At 37.8% G+C, this 22503-nt stretch overlaps 1 protein-coding gene across 5 annotated transcripts in view; it reads left to right on the plus strand.

The window, feature by feature from the left end:
• Window positions 1-22503, plus strand: part of LOC130835217 (cGMP-specific 3',5'-cyclic phosphodiesterase-like) — a 65874-nt gene that overhangs the window by 14831 nt on the left and 28540 nt on the right. For 3 of the 5 annotated variants that reach the window (XM_057706613.1, XM_057706612.1, XM_057706615.1), the window contains exons 1-2: window positions 6820-7404; window positions 16299-16388. In XM_057706613.1, coding sequence (XP_057562596.1) covers window positions 6820-7404; window positions 16299-16388 — 675 coding nt within the window. Of the gene's footprint in view, window positions 1-6815; window positions 7405-16298; window positions 16389-19311; window positions 19371-22503 lie in introns of those variants that run through there. The other 2 variants (XM_057706616.1, XM_057706617.1) reach the window with 2 other exon arrangements.

Below are 22503 nucleotides of genomic sequence, written 5' to 3' on the forward strand. Positions count from 1 at the left end.
CCATTTAACTTAGCTTCATAATTTAGAAACTGGGATTGTGCATGCCTGCTTCACGAGGTTTAAATAAAATGGTGCTTTTTTTCCCCTTCCAATATCACTAATGTAAATACTTTTCAAAATCTCAGAGACTCAAGGAAGAGAAAGAAGGGAAAACAGAGATCCTATCTCAGGCCAAAGAAGTGATTTGCCCCATCAGAGCTACCAGCCAGGTTTCTTGAATCCCATCTGGTATATTACCCTCATATCTGACATGTTCATCTTTCCATCTTTTTTCATTCACATGCAGTTACATATAACTTCATATGACAGCAAATTCAGTGTGTGTGTAAATTAGCTGCTGGACACAATATAAGCTTCAGTTTGGGGAGGAGAGGTCTGGGCTTGCTCACTCCTGTATCCCTAGTGCCTGACACACTCAAGGACCTTCATGAGAATAATTTATTCTAGAAAAAAAAGGACACAAAAGTGAATCCAATTAAAACGGAAAAATATCAGTGAAAAGGCTTTGATTGGAACTTTATCTTGAAAAATGGAACCATGGGTTATAAGAGTAAATTTACCTTATTTTAGATTTAAGAAGATTTAGATTATAATGAAAACTCCAAGCTATTAAAATAAACAATTTTCTGGCAAGGCTGTATCGTAAACACAAGTATCTTTACTTCTTATTTGGCATTCGCAGCAGGATCCTAAAGAGAGTCTTTTTTCCTCAAATATAGTTTTTTAAAATTAATATTTGACGTTTTTCCAGCAGCCTTTCTTAATCTAGAATGCAGTTCTTTGAATAGAATTCTCTTTTCACGTGTTTGTTATATCATGATCCTTGTTGATTTTTTCCAGTTGTTAGCTGTTTTTTAATTGGACTTAACCCTTAATTATCAGTGGCTTTATGTAATATTAGAATAGTTCTCCAATATCACCTTGGTTTCCTTCTAGAAATTCTATATCTTACATAAGAGTGTAAAATTTCAGTATCCAGGTGATTTGTATTTGCAGAGATTAAAGTATTAAAAAACAATCAACAGGAGATGATAGATATTAGTCTTAGGAAGGAAGGCCCACTTCATACAGCCACATAGGTCATGCACTGCAAAACCTCAAGGGATGCCTAAAGAGAGAGAGGTGTGAGAGAGGATTTAATTTCATTTATGCTTGGTTTATAAGTGATTGTTTTGATGTTATGATAACATATGTTTTCCTACGCAGGGACATATCTACAGGGACTCGGATGATCAATAATGTGGTCGTGAGAAAACCCTTCCCTCCATGACTGGTAGTTAATAAAAATTGTTGATTGAGTCACTGAATATACCAGATCTATTTTTCCTGTGTCATTTAATACTGAGTTCATCTCTCCAAGAAAATATCTAAAAGTAAAACACTTGTGACACAATTAAATATAATACAAAACACCTAACAAAGAATTTCTGGACACTGGCTTAGTTTAAGACATATATTAGGCCCTATAGGATATCCTATAGGGTAAATTAGCCATGGTCAGTTATGAGACTCACATCCAAAGGAAGATGAACATTAATAGCTAAAACACAATGTTGATTTTCTGTAACAAATATACCAGCATTCAGATTTTCAAAGGACTATTGTCCCTTTTAATGCAGTTAATTTAGGAGGCTTCATTTATTTATTCATTCACACAAATAGTTATCAAGGACTTAGTATGTGCAAGGCATTTTCTAAGTACAGACATGCAGCCGTGAACAAGACAGACAGACAAGTATGACATTTACATCTCCTCGGAGGAGGCAGACAATAAACCAACAGATTGATAAACAAGAAAAATAGACGATAGTAAGAATTCAGATAGCGTGGGGGGAGAACATAGTGTGTCGAGGCCACTTGAGGTGGAGTGATCAGGGAAGACCTGTCTGCGCAGGGGCTGAGGAGCTGCGATCAGCCGGGTGCAGGTGAGTAGAGTGGTCCAGACTGGGGGCAGTTAGAGTTTGATGTGATGAGGAGTATCAAGGGGCCGGCATGGGCGAGAGGGGCTATGGTAGGGGATAGAAAGAGTTTGAGTTTGAGTCTCAATTCAGTGAGAAGCCAAGTAGGGTAGTTAAGATGTTAAGGTTTTCTTTGTTCAAAGATGACTCTGGCTGCTGTGTGGAGAATGGATTGAAGGGAGGCTAGTATAATATCAGAGAGACCAGTTAAGGGGCTGTGGCCACAGTCCCAGGTGAGAGGTGGTGGGCTTGGATCAGGGAGGTAGTACAGGAGATAGAAATGAACAGACTAGAATATAGGGTTTTGAAAGTCACGTAGACAAGACTTGGCTGCTGGATTGGACGTGTGAGTTGAAAGAAACAGAAATTCAGAGTAACTCCTAGATGTTTGGTTGAGTAGCTAGGGAGATCATGGTGCTACTTATTAATATGAAGAAAACTGTTAAGGAGTGAGGTTGAAGCAAGACGAAGGATGGGCCATTAGGAATTCTGATTTCACAATTTTAAGGTGTCTGTTTAGATGTTCAGATGGAGTTGTCAAGTAGGTGGTTTGATTAAAAAATTTAAAAGTTGATCACCATTTTTCAATGAGAGGATAAGAAATAAGTTGAGGCTGTGTTTCAGGTTTGTAGCTGAAATAGTTAAAATGCCTATTTTTGTATGCATTTGAGAATTTGTTACATGTACACACTTTTAAATCACATGAGATGTTAAGTTAAATGTATTGCTTTTTTCTGTCTTACATTTTATGAAACAGCTTATTCAAATGCTTCCTGTGCATTTTTCACATACATGTCTGACATCAGTGTCTTTGGCACTACTGCTGTGATTCTGGAGGTAATGCAAGCATTTCCCAAAGTATGTCCCCCTCATTTCTGTCAAAGTTTTTGAGATACAGCATTATTTTATTATCAGCGTATGTTCTTATCGCTGGAAATTTTGTCCCAAGCCTTGTCATGAATTTATAAAACATTAGGCAATTATATTTTAAAAGATTCTGTGCTGTAGGTATACACCGGGGATCTGTACAGTATACTTACTACATTGCTTTTCTAAAAATAATTTTATTTATTTATTTATTTATTTATTTATTTATTGGCTGCGTTAGGTCTTCATTGCTACGTGCGGGCTTTCTCTAGTTGCGGAAAGCAGAGGCTACTCTTCGTTGTGGTGCATGGGCTTTTCAGTACAGTGGCTTCTCTTGTGGCAGAGCATGGGCTCTAGGTGCATGGGCTTCAGTAGTTGTGGTGCACAGGCTTAGTTGCTCCATGGCATGTGGGATCTTCCCAGACCAGGAATTGAACCCATCTGTGTTCCCTGCACTAGCAGGCGGATTCTTTTTTTTTTTTTTTTTAATTTTTTAGTTATCTTTGTGTCATTTTTTTAAATTTAAGCTCTTTTTCGGAATATAATTGCTTTACAGTGCTGTGCCAATTTTTAAGGTACACCAAAATGAATCAGCTGTATTTATACACATATCCCCACCCTCCCGTGACTCCCTCCAACCCTCCCTATCCCGGCCCTCTAAGTCATCACCCATCATCGAGTTTGTCTCCTTACGTTATGCAGGAACTTCTCATGAGCTATATATTTTACATTTGGTTGTGTATATATGTCAAAGCTACTCTCTCACTTCGTCTCAGCTTCCCCATTCCTTCCCCCTCCCCCAACCCTGTGTGCTCAAGTCCATTCTCTACATCTGCATCTTTATTCTTGCCCTGTCACTGGGTTCATCAGTACCTTTTTTTTTTTTTTTTAGATTCCATATGTATGAGTTAGCATACAGTATTTGTTTTTCTCTTTCTGGCTTACTTCGCTCTGCATGACCGACTCTGGGTCTATCCACCTCATTACAAATGACTCAATTTCATTCTTTTTTATGGCTGAGTAATATTCCATTGTATATATGTGCCACAACTTCTTTATTCATCTGTTGATGGGCATTTAGGTTGCTTCCACGTCCTGGCTGTTGTAAGCAGTGCTGCAATGAACATTATGGTACATGTTTCTTTTGCGATTATGGTTTGCTTTGGGTATATGCCTAGTATTGGAATTGCTGGGTCATATGTTAGTTCCATTTTTAGTTTTTTAAGGAACCTCCAAACTGTTTTCCATAGTGGCTGTACCCCAACTTACATTCCCACCAGCAGTGCAGGAGAGTTCCCTTTTCTCCACACCCTCTCCAGCATTTATTGTTTTTAGTTGTTTTGATGATGGCCATTCTGATTGGTGTGAGGTGATACCTCATTGTGGCTTTGACTTGCATTTCTCTAATGAGTAGTGATGTTGAGCATCTTTTCATGTGTTTGTTGGCCATCTGCAGGTCTTCTTTGGAGAAATATCTATTTAGGTCTTCTGCCCATTTGTGGATTGGGTTATTTGCTTTTTTGGTATTAAGCTGCATGAGCTGCTTGTATATTTTGAAGATTAATCCTTTGTCCGTTGCTTCATTGGCAAATATTTTCTCCCATTCTGAGGGTTGTCTTCTAGTCCTGTTTATGGTTTCTTTCCCTGTGCAATGGCGGGCGGATTCTTAACCACTGCACCACCAGGAAGCCCTACATTGCTTTTTTAAAAACTAATTATTATTATTATTATTATTATTATTATTATTATTACTATTTTGGCCCATGCTGCGTCACATGCAGGATCTTAGTTCCCCAATCAGGGATCAAACCTGTGCCCCCTGCACTTGAGGGCATGCAGTCTTAACCGCTGGACCACGGGGGAAGTCCCTACATTGCTTTTTAAAGAGAACTTTAAAATTTATACCTGTATCTAACACTTGGAATTATGGGGTAATCCTGATCATATCTGTGTTATCTTTTTTTTGACCCATTTCATTCTAGACTGGTGTCATTTCAGGGTAGTACAGTATTTACCAAACAATAGTTGCTGTTCAAAATAAAATAATTAAGGGAACATTCTATAAGTGAAAGACTTAGTAGAGACTCAGAAAAAAGGCTAACTCTTCTTTCTCCCTTCTGGATCTTCTTTTTTCACTTAATAAATTGTGATAACTATTCACATCGGTACCTATGACCATTTTTAAATGTCTGCCTAGTGTTCCCTTTATAAATGTGCCATGATGTGTTTTTTTTTTTTTTTTTTTTTGGCACGTGGGCTTAGTTGCTCCGTGGCATGTGGGATCTTCCTGGAGCTGGGATCGAACCCGTGACCTCTGCATTGTCAGGCGGATTCTTAACCACTGCGCCACCTAGGAAGTCCGCCATGATGTGTTTTTGCCAGGCTTCTGTTTGTGGTATTAGGTTGCTTCTTATCTTCGCTATAACAAAAAGTACCACAGTAAATAAATACCCTGGTACTTCTTTTCCCACATGCGTAAAATCTGTGGAACAAAGGATAAATGCATTTTAAAACTTGTTAGCTATTGCCTACTTGCCCTCTGAAGAGGTGTTAACAATTTCTATTGCATCCAGAAGGATTAGAGAGTGCCTGTTTCCCTGCACTCTCCAAAATGATACACTGTCAAACTTTTTTATCCTGGCTCCTTGGTAAAAATAATCAGTAAGTCATTGTCAAGTGGAGATTGCATTGCTTTTATAGGGCAGTTCTTTTAAGTATCCTCAGTGGTAGCAAGTTTCTGTCTCTTGAAAGTGAATTTGAGTTTCAGAAAAAGTCAAGTCTAATGCATAAGATATACATTAAGTTAGCTTTTACTCTAGGTTTTTGTGGTTTTACTTGCTTGTTTTGAGAGGAAGGCTTAGTGAAAAACAAGATCTAACTTTAAGATAAAACAAATATTCTTTCTACTCAATACTCTGTAATGGCTTACATGGGAAAAGAATCAAAAAAAGAGTGGATATATGTATAACTGATTCACTTTGCTGTACAGAGGAAACTCACACAACATTGTAAATCAACTGTACTCCAAAAAAAATTAATTTAAAAAACTAATATTCTTATGTGGCTCTTGAAAATTTTTAGAAGTTAGTTTCAAAAGAAGAGTTCCAAAAATGTCTAAAGTAATGGCACCATCCGTTGGCATGAGAATGCAGCTTCCCAAGAGGAATTGTTTGACCTGAACAACAATCATTTGGATGTGTATGATCTCTGGCATATTTGTTTTAAAAAATCACCCACTGTGAAGGCTTTAGCCCAAATGGGTTCTTTTCATGGGATGGCACATTAATAACATAAATAACTTAAGTTTTCTTGGACTGAATTTTCTATATGTTATTACCTACCTTTTTTGTTTTCTCCTTTATACAAGGAGCAGATAATCTAGAAGAAGAGATCATCTTTACCATTAATTGAACAAATCTTATTAGGATGATTTTAATGGAAATCTATAATCTTTCTACCACATACCAGATCAAGTGGTTTATATTTTCCATTTCCCTTTCTAAATCTAATCTATATGTAGCGATATAGATTAAAACAACTATCTACAATTAAGCATATTAGCTAGCCAATTTTATATAAATTTTTAAAAATTTTTAAATATTTAACTTCAGAAAAAGTTGTATGTTTTAAATAGCAGATACATTTCCATATTTATATTTTCCTAAGACTCTTGTCAAATTTAGTGTCTTTTACTTTAACACAAACTGATTTGAGAGGAGCAGACTTGACAATGTGTTATAAATCAGATATCTGAAAATACACGTTATAGGAGTCAGGCTTTATTAAAATGTTCACTGAAGCAATTGTCCTCTAGAGTTTTTCAAAATAAAACTGTCTTAAATAAACCATCTTGTTTTTATTTTCTGTGACAAATCAATCATTACCACATCAGTTTACCATGAGCGGACTTTTAGAAGCTTTCGGGGGTAGCAATATTTAAGAAGGGGTAGTCCTCCAACATTTACTGTGTCTACATGTTCTTTTCTGCAGAGAAATGGTCAATGCATGGTTTGCTGAGAGAGTTCACACCATCCCTGTGTGCAAGGAAGGCGTCAGAGGCCACACGGAAGCTTGCTCTTGCCCCTCGCAGCAGAGTCCCCGTGCAGAGAGCAGCGTCCCTGGAACACCAACCAGGAAAATCTCCGCCTCCGAATTTGATCGGCCTCTTAGACCCATCATCGTCAAGGATTCTGAGGGAACTGTGAGCTTCCTCTCTGACTCAGAAAAGAAGGAACAGATGCCTCTAACCCCCCCAAGGTTTGATAATGATGAAGGGGACCAGTGCTCAAGACTCTTGGAATTAGTGAAAGATATTTCTAGTCACTTGGATGTCACAGCCTTATGTCACAAAATTTTCTTGCACATCCATGGACTCATCTCCGCTGACCGCTATTCCCTGTTCCTTGTCTGTGAGGACAGCTCCAACGACAAGTTTCTTATCAGCCGCCTCTTTGATGTTGCAGAAGGTTCAACACTGGAAGAAGCTTCAAATAACTGTATCCGCTTAGAGTGGAACAAAGGCATCGTGGGACATGTGGCTGCTCTTGGTGAGCCCTTGAACATCAAAGATGCATATGAGGTAAATAAGAAACAGAGGCGGGGTGGGAGGTGGAGCGTGGGTGGGGCCTTGGACAACTACTGTGAATTGTGGGGATATTTGAAACTGAGATGTAAAAATGTGCATACTTGTTAAAAATGGGACTGTATGGTAAGGACCTCCCCATCTTTTAAATGCCAGAGTTTCTTCACTGGGGGCTGAATCAAGGATAGAGGCCTGAGGGAAATATTGTCTTGTTTTCCTGCTTAATGATAATTTAACATAGCTCATCTCACAGTTGTATTCTTTCATCTTTTTACCTGATCACTATACATATCCCCTATCTATGTTATCTCCACATGAACTTCTGGGGACTTTACTAAGATTCTAAAATGATAGGTCCAAAAAGTGTCAGAAAACCAAACCCATAGTCTTTTTAAATTCATTCACTCAATTCATCATATTCATTCATTTGAAGTCCCTTTGACACCAAAGTCTGAGTTTCTTTCTTTCCACTCTTCCATTTCATTAAACAAATAAATGTGTGGATAGCTCTAGAAAATGGACATATTTGCCCTATAATATTTCAATGGAAAGATTTGATATTTCTTCCACTTTTGCTTCCATTATGAACAGATCTTTATTATGGACTTAAAGTTTACACTGTATGATTTTTCAAATTTCCCATTTAAAATGATTCTTTTATTAATTGAATTAGAGGTTTTAAACAAATCATCTTAATTGAATGACACTTAGTATGTTTATGAATTATGTTCTGGCATCATGCTAGAACAATTATGCTAGTTACTTATCATGTGGTACACTTTGAAGATTCCATAATAATACCAGCTTGAGGCTCCTCTGTGTCATTTGAGGGGTCATAGATGTTTTATTCACTCCTGTACTCCTGATGCCTAATACAGTGCCTGGAACATAGACAAGTGTTAATAAATATTGATTGGGAGAAAATTATAGTAGATGAGATAAATAAGTAGACTAGATAGCAGGTCATAATTGATCCAGGGAAAATATGTTAGGTTCAGGGAAGCAGGAGATCACATATAATTGGGGAGATGGAGAGAGGTTTCTTTGAGGAAGCAATGATTGATATGGACCCTGGAAGATGGATAAGATTTCAGTAGATTGAGTCGTGTGCATATTGAGATCCAGTTGCAAAAAGAAGTTTGAGGAAGAAACCGGAAGTTGGACCATGGGGTGCTTGTAAGGAAATGTGTGGGTGATAGTATAGACGTTGAGGAGCTACTGGAGATTACTGGGGTCTTAAATGCCAAGCTGAGGAGTATTCATTTGATTCAGAGCCATGAGGACTAATTAAAGATGGTTTGAAAGGGGGACTGGCATGATTCAGACTATGCTTTAGAAAGATGAATATTATGGTGGCCATAAAATGAATTAGAGGGAAAAATACTGGAAACTGGGAGGACAGGTTAAATAGTCTGAGGGAGTAAGCACCTGAACCAGAGCACTGGCCTTTGAGACCAAAAGGAGGGAATGGATTAAAGATGAAGAAGCTGAATCTGCTAGACTTGGCAGCTAACAGGAGGTGGAAGTGAGGAGAAAAGAGGAGTTGGAGAAGACTCAGGTTTTGAAGTTGGGTGAATAAGTAATAGTAACTGGTGAGAAATACTGAGGGCAGGTATCTGGGGAAAGATGTGATAGTTCAGATTGGCTAAATCCTGAGATAGCTTTCAGAATCCACTCTATACCAGCAGTCTTTTCAATTTTGATTCTTCACGGAGCTATCTCCATGACCTCTTTGAGCTCTGTAAGTAATGTCACAGCATAGCAGACTCCAAGAGGGGTATTAAGGACACAGCTGAAGGATCGCTGCCAAATTTGCAGAATTCCCGTCCTGTCTTAGGTGACAGCTGGGTTTCCGCTTTTCAATGGCACTATAGTCCCAAGTACAGTAGGACCATAAATATGCTACAGCTTTGCTGAGAAAGCCTTCATCTGTTTGCATGGTCCTAAATTTCTCCAGCCCTGAGAATTTCTTCACTTATATGCACGTTATTTAATCTGTTTACCATCTTTAGAGTTTTGATGGTGTAATCTTTGTTTTGCAGTTAGTAATGATTTAATTCTTGTACTGCCATCTAAAATAGGCTCAGTGTCCTTGATTTGCAGTGACCCCAGACTGAAGCCTCTTAGTCTGTGGATTTCTCATGTTGCTGCTTCACCCTTGACACCTTTGATCTGTGTTTATAGAGGCCTTGCAGAAGTTATTCCCATCCCAGGAATTTCATTAGAAGTTGTGGGATTGATCTGGGCCATAATTTACATTGGTATTAACAGTGGAAATCAGTTGGCTAGTGGGTAATTCATCACTTAGCCCACTCATAATTTGAATAGTCAAAATACTGTCTCATAGCCGTTTATGAAAATAGTCAGAATATGAAAGTACGTTCTTTGTTTTCTGAGTCCTACTTCTTTAAATACGTGTCTGTGAAAATGACACATTTCTTCAGCTTATGAGACCACAGAACACTTAAAAATTAATAATGTAGCAGTAGAAAACCAAGAAGTGGCCGTGAAACAAAGTAGTGCTCAGATTGAAGCTAAGAGTAAAAAAATAGTCTCCTAGATAGATTAATTGTAAGAAATGGTCAACTTTTGATTCGCTTTTTAAAACTTTGCAACAGAATGATATAAATTTAGGGATTCAACTATTTTGTTGTTAATAAAATAACACATTCATATGTTTAAAATAGAAGACAAGGTCCACAATTTAGACCAGTGAGTTTCAATTAGACCACAAATACCAATGGTGTTCAGTCACACATCATCTCCTCCTTCATCAGCCCCATCATTCGTGCAAATTTCTTGAATGTGGCACAGTATTTATTAATAATAAGATATTAACACATAATAATCAGAACAACTATATAAATATGTTGGCATTATCCTCATATGTGAAAACTAGATATCATCCAATATCGAGATTGAATTGTGTATTAGTCAGTGTTCTTCAGAGAAACAGAACCAGTAGGATATCCAGAGATAAATAAGTGATTTATTGTAGGGATTAGCTCACTTGGATATGGAGGCCTAGACGTTCCACAATCTGCCCACCATCTGCACAATCTGGAGAACCAGATAAATTGATGGTATAATCAACTGAAGGCCTAAGAATCAGGGAGGGGTCAATTGTGTAACTCTGGTTTGAGTCCAAAAGCTTTAGTTCCAAGAGCTCTGATGGACAGCAGGAGGGCAAGAGAAGATGGATGTCTTAGCTCCGAAAGCAAATTCGTTCTCCCTCTCCCTTTTTGTTCTGTTCAGGTACTCAAGGGATTGGGTGATGCCCACTGTGTTGATGAAGATCTTCTTTACTCATTCTCCTGATTCAAATGTTCATCTCTTCTGGAGACGTCCTCATAGACACACCTAGAAATTACATTTTATCAGCCACTTGGGTATCCCTTCGCCTAGTCAAGGTGACACAGAAAATTAACCATCACAAATTGCTTTGAACCCCTGGTTCCATGTCCTGTGGAAGCCATAAGCCTCCCCAAGATTTCCTATGTCAAAGGATTTACATTGTCTAAACAACCCTTTTTCCTAAGTCAACTGGAATGCGAAACTTGTACTCTTCTCTTGTTTCCTGGAGACAGCCTCTCCATGGATACCATGATTTCTAGGGAGGAAACTTGGAAGGTCTTAGAGAACGGTCACATTGCCACTCATGTGGCCTTCACCTACCCCTACTTTATTCCTCCCTTTTCAGTCCTTCTCCAGATAAACAAATCTTCACCAGCTCTCATCCTACAGGTCTCACTTGCTACTCAAGTGAATTTCTAATGAATGAAATTATTTCTAAAATGAATTTTCAGAGGAAAGAAAGAACAACAGCAACTGTTTTAATTTTGATGTCTTTAATTTATCAAAATTATTAATTGTGATAAATTTGATAAATTTGTCATGGCATAATTGTACTCCAGGAAACACAGTTCGGGAACTGCTCTATCTTTGTTCAATGTTCTAATAATCTTTAGGTATTCCACTTTGCGGAAGAAAACCGACATATAATTTGGCAAGTCTACTGTGTTATTTCCGTTTTCGTTTTCTTTTATCTTTTATTTTTATATTATTTCAAGCTTACAGAAAGGTTGTAAGACCAGCATCACAAACTTGTGTATACCCTTTACGCAGATTCTCCAATTGTTTATATTTTGTGCCATTTGCTTTATTATTTTCTTTTTTTATGTATAATGCATGTAAGTAATATATGCATATTATTTTTTTCTGAACCATTTGGAGACTTTTTTATGAGTATATATTTTCTAACAAGAATATTCTCTTACACAATTGTGATACATTAATCAAAATCTGGAAATTTTATGATACAGTACTCTTATCTGACATTCTATAGTCAAATTTGGTCAGTTGTTCCATGATGTCCTTTATAGTTGTTTTTTCCCTCTGATCAAGGCTCTAATTCAGGATTGCATATTGCATATACTTGTTCTATCTCTTTAGTCTCCATTAAATCTGGAATAGTTTCTCAGTGTTTATCTTTCTTAACATGTATTTTGGAAGAATACAGGGCAGTTATCTTGTAGAATGTTTTCCTTGAATAGATACAAGTTAGGCACTTTTGGCAGGAATACCACAGATGTTGACCTTGAGACCTTGTTTGGTTTTACAAACAACAGTCAGTTCTTCACTTCTCCTGCACCCGCTTTGAGCTACATTGCAGCTCAATTCAGACACTAGCTACCTGGAGTTAGTGCAGACCCCACAGGTTAAGGACTCAGTGCCACAGTATTGTCCCCGCTTCAGATGCCAGCCATAAATAGGATCCCCACATCCATGTCTGGCTAGCTACAGATTCAGGAGTCCCCTGCTCAGATTTAATGATTTCTTAAAATGACTCAGAACTCAGAAAGCACTATAATTAACACTACAGTTTTATTATAAAGGATACAATTCAGAAATAGCCAAACAGAAGAGATGCATAGGGCAAGGAACGAGGTGGGGGACACAAAACTTCCATGCCCTCTCGAGTGGGAGGAGGGGCAGTGCATCACCATCCCAGCACACAGATGCCGTCATAACCCAAATCTCTGACAAATGGGGCAAGAATATACAATGGATAAAAGACAGTCTCTTCAGTAAATGGCGCTGGGAAAACTGAACAGCCACATGTGAAAGAATGAAATTAGAACATTCTCTAACACCATACACAAAAATAAACTCAAAATGGATTAAAGACCTAAATGTAAGACCAGACACTATAAAACTCCTAGAGGAAAACAGAAAACACTATAAAACTCCTTAACATAAATCATAGCAATATCTTTCTGGATTCATTTCCTTATTCTTTATATATGTGTGCATGTGCTCAAGCCATGTTCCAAGCTCTTTACTCCTCTCTGTAGAATCTCTTATCTTTCTCTTCAAGCTGAAGAGCTTTCATTAACTCTTCTTTAGTACCCGTGTGGTGGTGACCAATTCTCTGATTTCGTTTATCTGAAAATGCCTTTATTTTGACTGTAATCCTAAAAGATATTTTCACTGCCTGGACAATTCTTAGTTAATAGTAGTTTCCTTTCAACACTTAAAATGTTCTCCCACGTTTTTCTGGTTTTAATTTTTCTTATGAGAAGTCAGCCAGCCTTCATTTTTCACCTTATGAGTTTCACAATATATGTCATTTTCACACTGTGTGTATGTTTAAGGTTTTCACTAATGTTGGGAAATTTTTGGTCATGTGTTTAAATATTTTTTCTGCCCGATTCACTTCTCTTTGAACTCCAATTGTATATATGTTAGACCATTTGATGTTGGACTCAGAGAACACTGAGGCTCTGTTAACTTTTTTATAGATTTTTTTTTTGTCCTCTCAGTCCTTTTGACTAGATATTTTCTGTTGATCTATCTTCAGGTTCACTGACCCTTCTGTTGTTTCCAGTCTGTTGTTAAATCCATCAGTGAACTTTTGTATTTTTCAGTTCTAGAATTTCCATTTGGCTTTTTTAAAATACTTCTTTCTTTCTACAGAGATGTCCATCTGTTCATTATTACCATATTTTCTATTCAGTCCTTAAACACACTTATAATAGCTGCTTTAAAGTCCCTGTTTGTTAATTCCAACCTCTGAATCATCTTGAGGTCATTTTCTATTGACTGCTTTTTTTCTTTACTGTGGGTTTCAATTTCCTATTTCTTCACACATGTTGTGATTTTTTTAAAATTTTTTTATTGTAGGTTGGATATTGCGAATGTTTTGTTGTGGGGCATTTGGATTATATCAACTTCCTTTAAAACAGGACTGACCTTTGTTCTTGTAGGCAGTGGAGTTATTGGAAGAGGCTTTCTGTCTTGTCAGGTTTGGTATTATTATTTGTTAGGATGGATCTACTTTAGTTTTAAATTTAGTCTTAGGAAATGTTGTCTGAATCTAGGGTATGGTCCTTACTTCCAAGGAGTGGCCCTTCTGTGTCTCAACTGAATGCCTGAGGTGCCTAGTAAGGTATCTCCTCTGGTGGGTGGGACCCCAGTGTCTTCAAACATTGTTATAATTGGTATCACCACTTGCTTTCAGGCTTCAACAGGTAATTTTTGCTACTTCTCTTAGAGTCTTGCCAAATACATGTCTGAAGTGACTAGCCACTCAGTCTTCTGCCACTCCTTTACACTCCCTACCCCCACCCACAACACTGCCTCTCTTATCAGGTACTTTGCCTTGCACATTCCAGCCACTTTAGAAGCCCTGAATTCAGTTCCATTTGGAACTATTACTCTGGATACCAATTGTCTTCTCCTCCTGGGGGAAAAGTGCCCCCAGGGAGAACCAGATTAATGCAAGTCAGTCGTGTGTATTCCCCTCTTCACTGTGTGTGTTTTAGTTATTGCATGTATGTGGTCTAATCTTATATTTTTCAGCTGGAGGGCAAGTCTGGTACTAGTTATTTTATTATGAGAGATGCATATCTAAGCTTTGTGTTTTTTTTACACTGTCATGTTCTCATAAACAGTGAAAGAAATAATCACAATAATAGTTGTGCTCTATTTTTCTTTCCATGGGGCTTAGAAGTTCTCTATGTGTTTACAGCCCCTGCAGTGGGTGCATTGTTAAAGGAGAATTCTTTGAGATGCTAAAATTTGCTTAAAGTGATTTTGAAGCATACATTCCTCCTACCTCCTTCAATAAAGAGTGAAATCCAGGGCTGCTGTTTATTTTAAACTTCCAGTATGCACAAAAAAATTCTGTGAAAGTCCTTCTAATTTCAGACTCTTGCTTTGCTTAGATAGTTGGGTTGAATCCTCTTTTTTATAAATTGGTCTTGTAATTCAGATATTCATTAACAAAATAATTGCTGAGGCTGCATTACTATTCATATTTTGATTATTAGCTTGTAGAATAATTCACTATATAAATTCATAATTTTTAACTTCTTTTACTTCATCCATGTCAGTATCCTGTCTGCTCTCTTTAGATACCTAGCAATATAGTATGTTATTTAAGAACTGCTTTTTGGAAACATTCAGCCAAGGTTTTCTCTGTCTTTCAATGTAACTGTGAGCACTTTTGCAGAAAAGTTAAAAATGCAATAGTGTTTATTTATAATATAAAATATTCATATTGATTTTCCACCATTTTATAACTTTTCTTCTGAAATTTTCTTTACTGCCAAAGTTTGGTCCTCTCAGGGGAAAATTGGCCTCATTTCTGACCCTAGTTGATGGAATCTAGTGTAATCATTTACTTCATTCACAGCTTTGGCTTTGCGTGACTTTAGACTAATTAAAAAAAAAAAAAAAACAGAAATGACCTTCAAAGATGAGGATTTTTCCAGTGTGACTATTCCATATTCTCTGAAGGGAATTCCAAAAGCAGAGTTTTTAGAACAATAATGCTATTATTAGGTTGAGCATGTAAGTTCCCAAGGCAGTTGCTTTGAAGGGAACAATATGCATTCAGATGTTTATGTTCTGGTATGTTTGCTTCCATTCTAATTGTAGCTCATATACCGGTGTCTGTCCATTTCCTCAAGTATATTTTTCCTCCTACCTATAAGATTTGCTTTAAACTATAGTAAGCTAAAAATCACATTGGATAACTATGATATCATTTGTTAATGATATCATGATTTCCTTCATTTATTGAACAAATGTTTCTGAGTTCCTGTGCTAATATTGGGAATACAGTGATGAACCAGAAAAAGCCCCTCGTAGAGTTTACAGCCTACCTTTAATCTTCTCAATCTGGTTTAATGGAAAATAGCCTGTATCTTTCTTTCTTTAAGCCACATTTAGAAATTTTACACTTTTCAGAAGTCCTTTGTGATTATTGAATGTGCAAGGATGTATTTTGTAAAAGGGGAGAGAGATTCAAAAGATTGAGAAATTGATTATAGATGAAGGCCATGCAGTTTTATTAGATACAAAAAAGGTAAGATTTTAATTCTTATGCACATCTGAGATAGAAATACAGAACAGTGAGGAAATATATAAACAGTCATTATGAGGGAAGTCAAGTCAGTACTGGAATGGTCATTTTGGAGGTGATGGGTTTTATAGGAAAACTTTCAGACCAAAGATGCGTTTCTTTTTCAGAAGAATCAGTGAGATGGGAATAGGCAAACGGTATTACAGAGGGGGAGAGTTGCCACTTTCCCCCGAGTTTAAGTGAGGCTGTCTAAATTGGTTAATATTTTGAATTTCCTTTATTTCTTCACATTTGTTTCCATCTGTATTTTTTCATTAATACTAGCTGCTAAAAAACCCTTAAATTTATCTTTGTCCAAGATGATGTATACTTATATGCTTTGATGCCTCTTACAATGATAAAATTGTCATTCAGAGCAACAAGGTGAGTCAAAGGTTAGATTTCTCTAATCATATAAACCAGAAAAATCAAATCAGTCTTTGAACAGGTCAGTCACTAAATTGAATTTCTTCTTCCTTACTAGGATCCTCGGTTCAATGCAGAAGTTGACCAAATTACAGGCTACAAGACACAAAGTATTCTTTGTATGCCAATTAAGAATCATAGGGAAGAGGTAAGCCAATTTTCCATTTTATAAAAGGTCGTTTGGAAACATTTTTCTTTTTTGAAAAAATTTTTTTCACTTTGCGCACTTATGAAATAATGCTATAGTGACAAGTTAAGTATAAAGTGCTTAAATGTTCTGCTTGATGTGTTTTATTTAGACTTGAGTAATAGGGTTGAATCCTGATACTTTACTTTGACCTAGAAATAAATTTTAGACATGTCATTTCTGTACCTCTCTTTCCTGAGGACCTTACTGACTCCTAAGATATATAATTGCTATTGTGGTTGTAATCAGTTTATTTCATATTATATTTTAAACATCTCAAAAACGCTTATTTCATAAATGGTTATCCATTTGCAGTGGTCGTCAGCTGATTTTTTTGTTTGGATGCAAAATGAGGTTTGAAAAAATGGAAATTGTAGCCAAGTCCAAGCAAAATTTATTGTGAAATTATAACAAGCCATTGAAAATAAGTTAGTTTATATTTCATCTAACTAGAAGGTTTGGATTCTGTAAGCACTGAATTCTCTCTTCATTTTACATTTATTTGAAAAAAAAATAGTTAATACATTATCATTTAAACTGAGTGCTTCAAATGAATGTTCTCAGTCCTGTCTGCACATTACAATCAACTGTGAAACTCTAAAACGTTACCAATTAAATCAAGATCTCTAAGAGCTGGGTCTAGATACTGATACATTTTTAAAGCTCCCCAGATAATTCTGAAGTGTAGCCAGAGTTGAAAATCATTTCTTTAAGTGAAAACAAATAGATTGGAAGAGCCCATGTTTGTGGTTCTTAATCTTGGCTACACATTAGAATCACCTGTGGAGCATTTAGAGGTTCTCATGCCCAGGTTTCACCTTAAATCAGAATCTCTGGGGTTGGGACCCAGGCACATCAGTATTTCTATTTTTTTTTAAGCTCTTTATTGAAGTATAATTGCTTTACACAGTTGTGCCAGTTTCTGCTGTACACCAAAGTGAATCAGCTGTATTTATACATATATCCCCGTATCCCCTCCCTCCCACAACTCCTTCCTGTCCTCCCTATCCCAGCCCTCTAAGTCATCACCCATCATCCAGTTGATCTCCCTGTGTTATGCAGCAGCTTTCCACTAGCTAGCTGTTTTACATTTGGTAGCGTACATGTCAGTGCTACTTTCTCACTTCGTCCCAGCTTCCCCTTCACCCCCCACCCCGTGTCCTCGAATCCGTTCTCTACATCTGCATCTATATTCTTGCCCTATCACTGGGTTCATCAGTACCATTTTTTTTAGATTCCACATACATGAGTTAGCACACAGTATTTGTTTTTCTCTTTCTGGCTTACTTTGCTCTGTATGACAGACTTTAGGTCCATCCACCTCACAAATAACTCAATTTCATTCTTTCTTATGGCTGAGTAATATTCCATTGTATATATGTGCCACATCTTTTTTATCCATTCATCTGTTGATGGGCATTTAGGTTGCTTCCATGTCCTGGCTATTGTAAATAGTGCTGCAGTGAACATTGTGGCACATGTTTCTTTTTGGATTATGGTTTTCTCAGGGTATATGCCCATTTCTCCAGAGAAGACATGCAGATGGCTAACAAACACATGAAAAGATGCTCAACATCACTCATCATTAGAGAAATGCAAGTCAAAGCCACAATGAGGTATCACCTCACACCAGTCAGAATGGCCATCATCAGAAAATCTAAGAACAGTAAATGCTGGAGAGGGTGCGGAGAAAAGGGATCCCTCTAACACTGTTGGTGGGAATGAAAATTGGTACAGCCACTATGGAAAACAGTATGGAGGTTCCTTAAAAAACTAAAAATAGAACTACCATATGACCCAGCAATCCCACAACTCGGCATATACATCAGTATTTCTTAAAGCTCCCAGGTGGTTATCATGTGCTGCTAGGGTTGAGAACCACTGCCAAGAATACGAGAAACACTTTGCTGGTTCTACTTGATTTATATTCGGATTCTGATATCTTTCCTTTCCCTCCCCCATCCAGTCCTTTACCAAGTCCCATCGCTTTTTTTTCTGTTAGTGTTTCTCATTTTGATTTCTTTCTTTTCATTCCTGCTGCCTGTACCATCATTCAGATCTTGAAGTAATGCCTAAACTTTTAAAATATTCTTGTAAGGGGTTTTTGTACTTTAAGTCAATTTTCCTTTAATCCACCCTGCATATGCCCTTGGGAATTTTCCTGAAACACAGCTTTCTAAATCAGTGCTTCTAAAACAGTAATGTGCATATGACTTTTTTTTATTTATTTATTATTTTTGGGGGGGTACACCAAGTTCAATCATCTTTTTTTATACACATATCCCCATATTCCCTCCCTTCCTTGACTCCCCCCACCTCGAGTGCCCCCCACCCTCCCCGCCCCAGTCCTCTAAGGCACCTTCCATCCTGGAGTTGGACTCCCTTTGTTAGACAACAACTTCCCACTGACTGTCTATGCATATGACTTTTAAAATGCAGATTCTGAGTTCAGGCGGTCTAGGTGAGACCTGAGTGAGGTTCTTTTCTAACAAGCACCAAGTTGATGCCAGTGTCCGCAGATCACAATTTGATGAGCAGGATCCTAAATCAGTCACTTCTCAGTTGTCTAAGATAAGTTCTCAGTGCCTTAGAGTTGCTATGTGGTTTCTTAAGAGGGTAGTTACAGCCACAGTTACTGAAAATCCCTGTAGCCAAAACATGTAAATGAGCTTAAATAATTGATTAGCCAATTAATTGTGAATGAATAAATAAAATTGAAAAGGCCATGCATGGACCAGTAGTGTTCTTAATCGGATCGCCAGATAAAGCAAATAAAAACCATGTCTTATGCAATATTGGGGACATAGTTATATTAAAAAATTATTTGTTGTTCATCTAAAATTAAATTTGACTGGATGTCCTATATTTTATCTGGCTGCCCTAGTTATAAACCAAGGACTATGATTGTGTGCACTTAAGAAGATGATGTTCAGCTTTTAATTTGTAAGTATGTTTTAAAACCATGGCCTGAAAAAACAACTTTGTACTGGCCGAGAGACTCAGCTTGAATCACACTCTGGTGAAATATCTCTTCCTAAGTAGCATGAACGGTGGGGATTGGGGGGAGCCATGAGCAACAAAAACCCCAGGGTGAAGCAGGTGAGACTGCCCTTGTGTAAGAGGGTGTCCTCTGGATCCGTGCACTTCTGTCTTTATGGTTACCAGTGAGGGTGATGTAAACTAAAACACCAATAACAAACCCCCCTGCTGTAGTGAGGTGTAAATTACGTACCATATAATTCACCCATTTGAAGTGTATAATTTGATGAGATTTTGACACATGCATGTGTAGTCATATAAACACCACTGTCATCAAGATACAGAACATTTCTGTCACCTCAGATATTTCCCTGTACCGCTTGTCGTTGATCTGCTCCTCCTCCCTCAACCCCCAACCCCCAAGAATCACCGCTCTGTTTTCCATCACTATTGTTCTGCCTTTTCTAGAGTGTCATAGAAGCCATATACGTGGAATCATACAGGAGGTAGTCTTGTATGTCTGGCTTCCCTCACGTAGCGTAACACTTGTGAGATTCATCCATGCTGTTGCATGTGTCCGTGGTGTGTTCCTTTTTATGGTGGTTATTCCATGGTATGGGTGTGCCACAATCTGAATATCCGTTCATCCATTGACAGACATTGAGTTGTTTCCAGGTTTTGTCTTGTTAGGAGAAAAGCCGCTGTTGATGTTTGTGTGCAAGTCTTTTTGTGAACATGTTTTCATTTCTCTTTGGTAAATATATGAGGGGAATTTCCAGGTCATGGGTGGGTATATGTTTAATTGTATGAGAAACTTGCAAGCTCCTATCCAAAGTGGCTGTACCATATATTTTCTTACCAGCAATGAATGAGAGTTGCAGTTGCTTCACATCTGAGGCAACACATGGTATTGTCAATTTAAAAACATCGTAGCCATTCAGTTTGATTACGTGAATGAATAACCCCACTCTCAGTCAAGAGCCGTCCGCTCACCTGCAGACCTGATTAAAGTGGATTCAGCTACAGGTCCCCAGATTGGGATTGTCCAGAGCTCTCCCTAAGCGTCCTGCTGGGTTCCTCAGGATCCTCAGGGCTGTCTGCCTCCACACTCCCTCATCCTCTCCTGCTGCCTCTGTTTTACCCTGTGATGACTTGATATAAGGCTGGGCTCTTCACTTGTTTCCACAAAAGTTTTTTTCACACCAAGCATTTCATGAGATTAAAAAAAAAAAAACCTTCAGTAACTTCACTGGAGTCTTAGTAACTTTACTGATGGGAAGGTTTCCAAATACAGCTTTTTAAACATCTTGCTGACCCTCCCCATTCTCTGTCCTCTCCCCCTTGTTCCCTCTCCTCCCACGCTCACACTGCCCTGTTTGAAATTATTTCCTGTGAGAATTATTTCTTCAGAAAAAAGGAATGAAGAGAAACAGTCAGAAAAACAGGCATACGCTCAGCATGGCTGTTGTAGTATAAAAAGTAATCTGGCTGACTGAGAACCACAGCCCCTAAGAAGATGCAATATATGACTTCCAGAATTATCTTTAAATTTACAGCTACGTAAACAAACTCAGGGCAATGTTTGCTGTTGTGTACACACAGTAGAAAAGTACTCTTTCTCCCACGAGCGTTTGAAATCAAAATAGAGAGTCACAGTAAGGCTTTTGGGAGTAATTCTTAAGATTGCTTGCTGTGGGCTTGAATCCCATCTTCACCACTTACTTGATGAGTAGCCAGGATGGAATTGGTGAATCCCTTCATTCTTCAGTTCCCTCATCTGCACAATGAGGGTTATAAAAGGACCCACCTCATAGGGTTGTTGTGAAGATTAAATGCGTTTGTGCATGCAAAGGGCTTAACATATTTCCTGGCACACTGGAAGTGATTGATAAATGTCAGCTGTTACTTTTGAAAGGAGATCTAGAACTAAGCAAACTCTTAGGAGAAACAAGGAATGATAAGTTGTATGCAGAGGTCATCAGCCACATTATAACCAGTCAGCTGAGATCAAATGACAACCCAGCACCGTCCCTGACTTCACTGGTCTGTTACCCTCTAACACACTTTACGCTTAAAAGAAAAAGACTTTTCATTGTTTTTCCTCATAAATGAGGCAAAGTGAATTTGGTTTCTTCTCTCTGTGTTAGTCCAATTGTACTCATTCCAACTAATTACCAAGGAACCTAAGATGAAATGTGGTTGTTCATAACATGTCTTGGTACCTTTTCGTGACTCTAATTTCTTAAGGTGCCACCTCTGAAGAGCTGCTTGAATGGAGCAGTTGACTATTGAATGCTAAAGTCTGAACTACAACACAGTCCAGAAAATTCAGAAAGATTTTTAAGATTCAGTAAAATCTGTAATCACTGCATCTGCCTCTCTTCTTGGGAAGTATTTCAACTAATTAAAATTTTTCGAGAGTTCTTTTCATCCGTGTTATAACCATAAGTGTAATAGCATAATGCCTTTTTAGAAGTCAGGATCATAGATATTCCTCAAACCTCTATGACAGAATTATTTTTGAATCGTAAAGGATAAGTTTTTGCAATTTTCTCCTCTCTGTACTCTCTTCTAAGACAATGGAATTAATGGGCAGTGTGGTGGGGGTAGGGTGGGGACTGGAGAAGCTAGAGGAAGCTAAAATAATTTATTTTGGAAAGGTCACAGAGCTATTGGCTAGAGAAAATGAATGAAGACAAAAAGTAAAGGGGTCAAGGGAGAGAAGAGAGACAGCCCAGGCTGTATAATAGAATAGTTAGAGGAAAGACAGGGTAGGACTTTGGAAATAACTGCCTATCCTGTGGAAGCTATTCTAAGGACTTGACGTATATTCTTTCATTTAATCTTCATAACAACCATAGGAGGTAGTTATTATTTTATTCCCACTTAACAGATGATGAAACGGAGACACGGGACATTTAGGGAACTTGGCCAAAGTCACAGTACTAAAAACTGGCGAAGCTAAGATTCAAGCCTAGACAAGAGGGTTTCTTAAAATTCTGCCGTGGATGACGACTGCACTCTCTTTTCTTCCCCCTCAGTGTTTTCTTGAGCCACTGCAGTCAACATGTAGATTCCTGTTGATTTGGGGGTGGGA

Source organism: Hippopotamus amphibius, chromosome 13 (assembly GCF_030028045.1).
Source record: "Hippopotamus amphibius kiboko isolate mHipAmp2 chromosome 13, mHipAmp2.hap2, whole genome shotgun sequence".
Lineage (NCBI taxonomy): Eukaryota > Metazoa > Chordata > Mammalia > Artiodactyla > Hippopotamidae > Hippopotamus > Hippopotamus amphibius.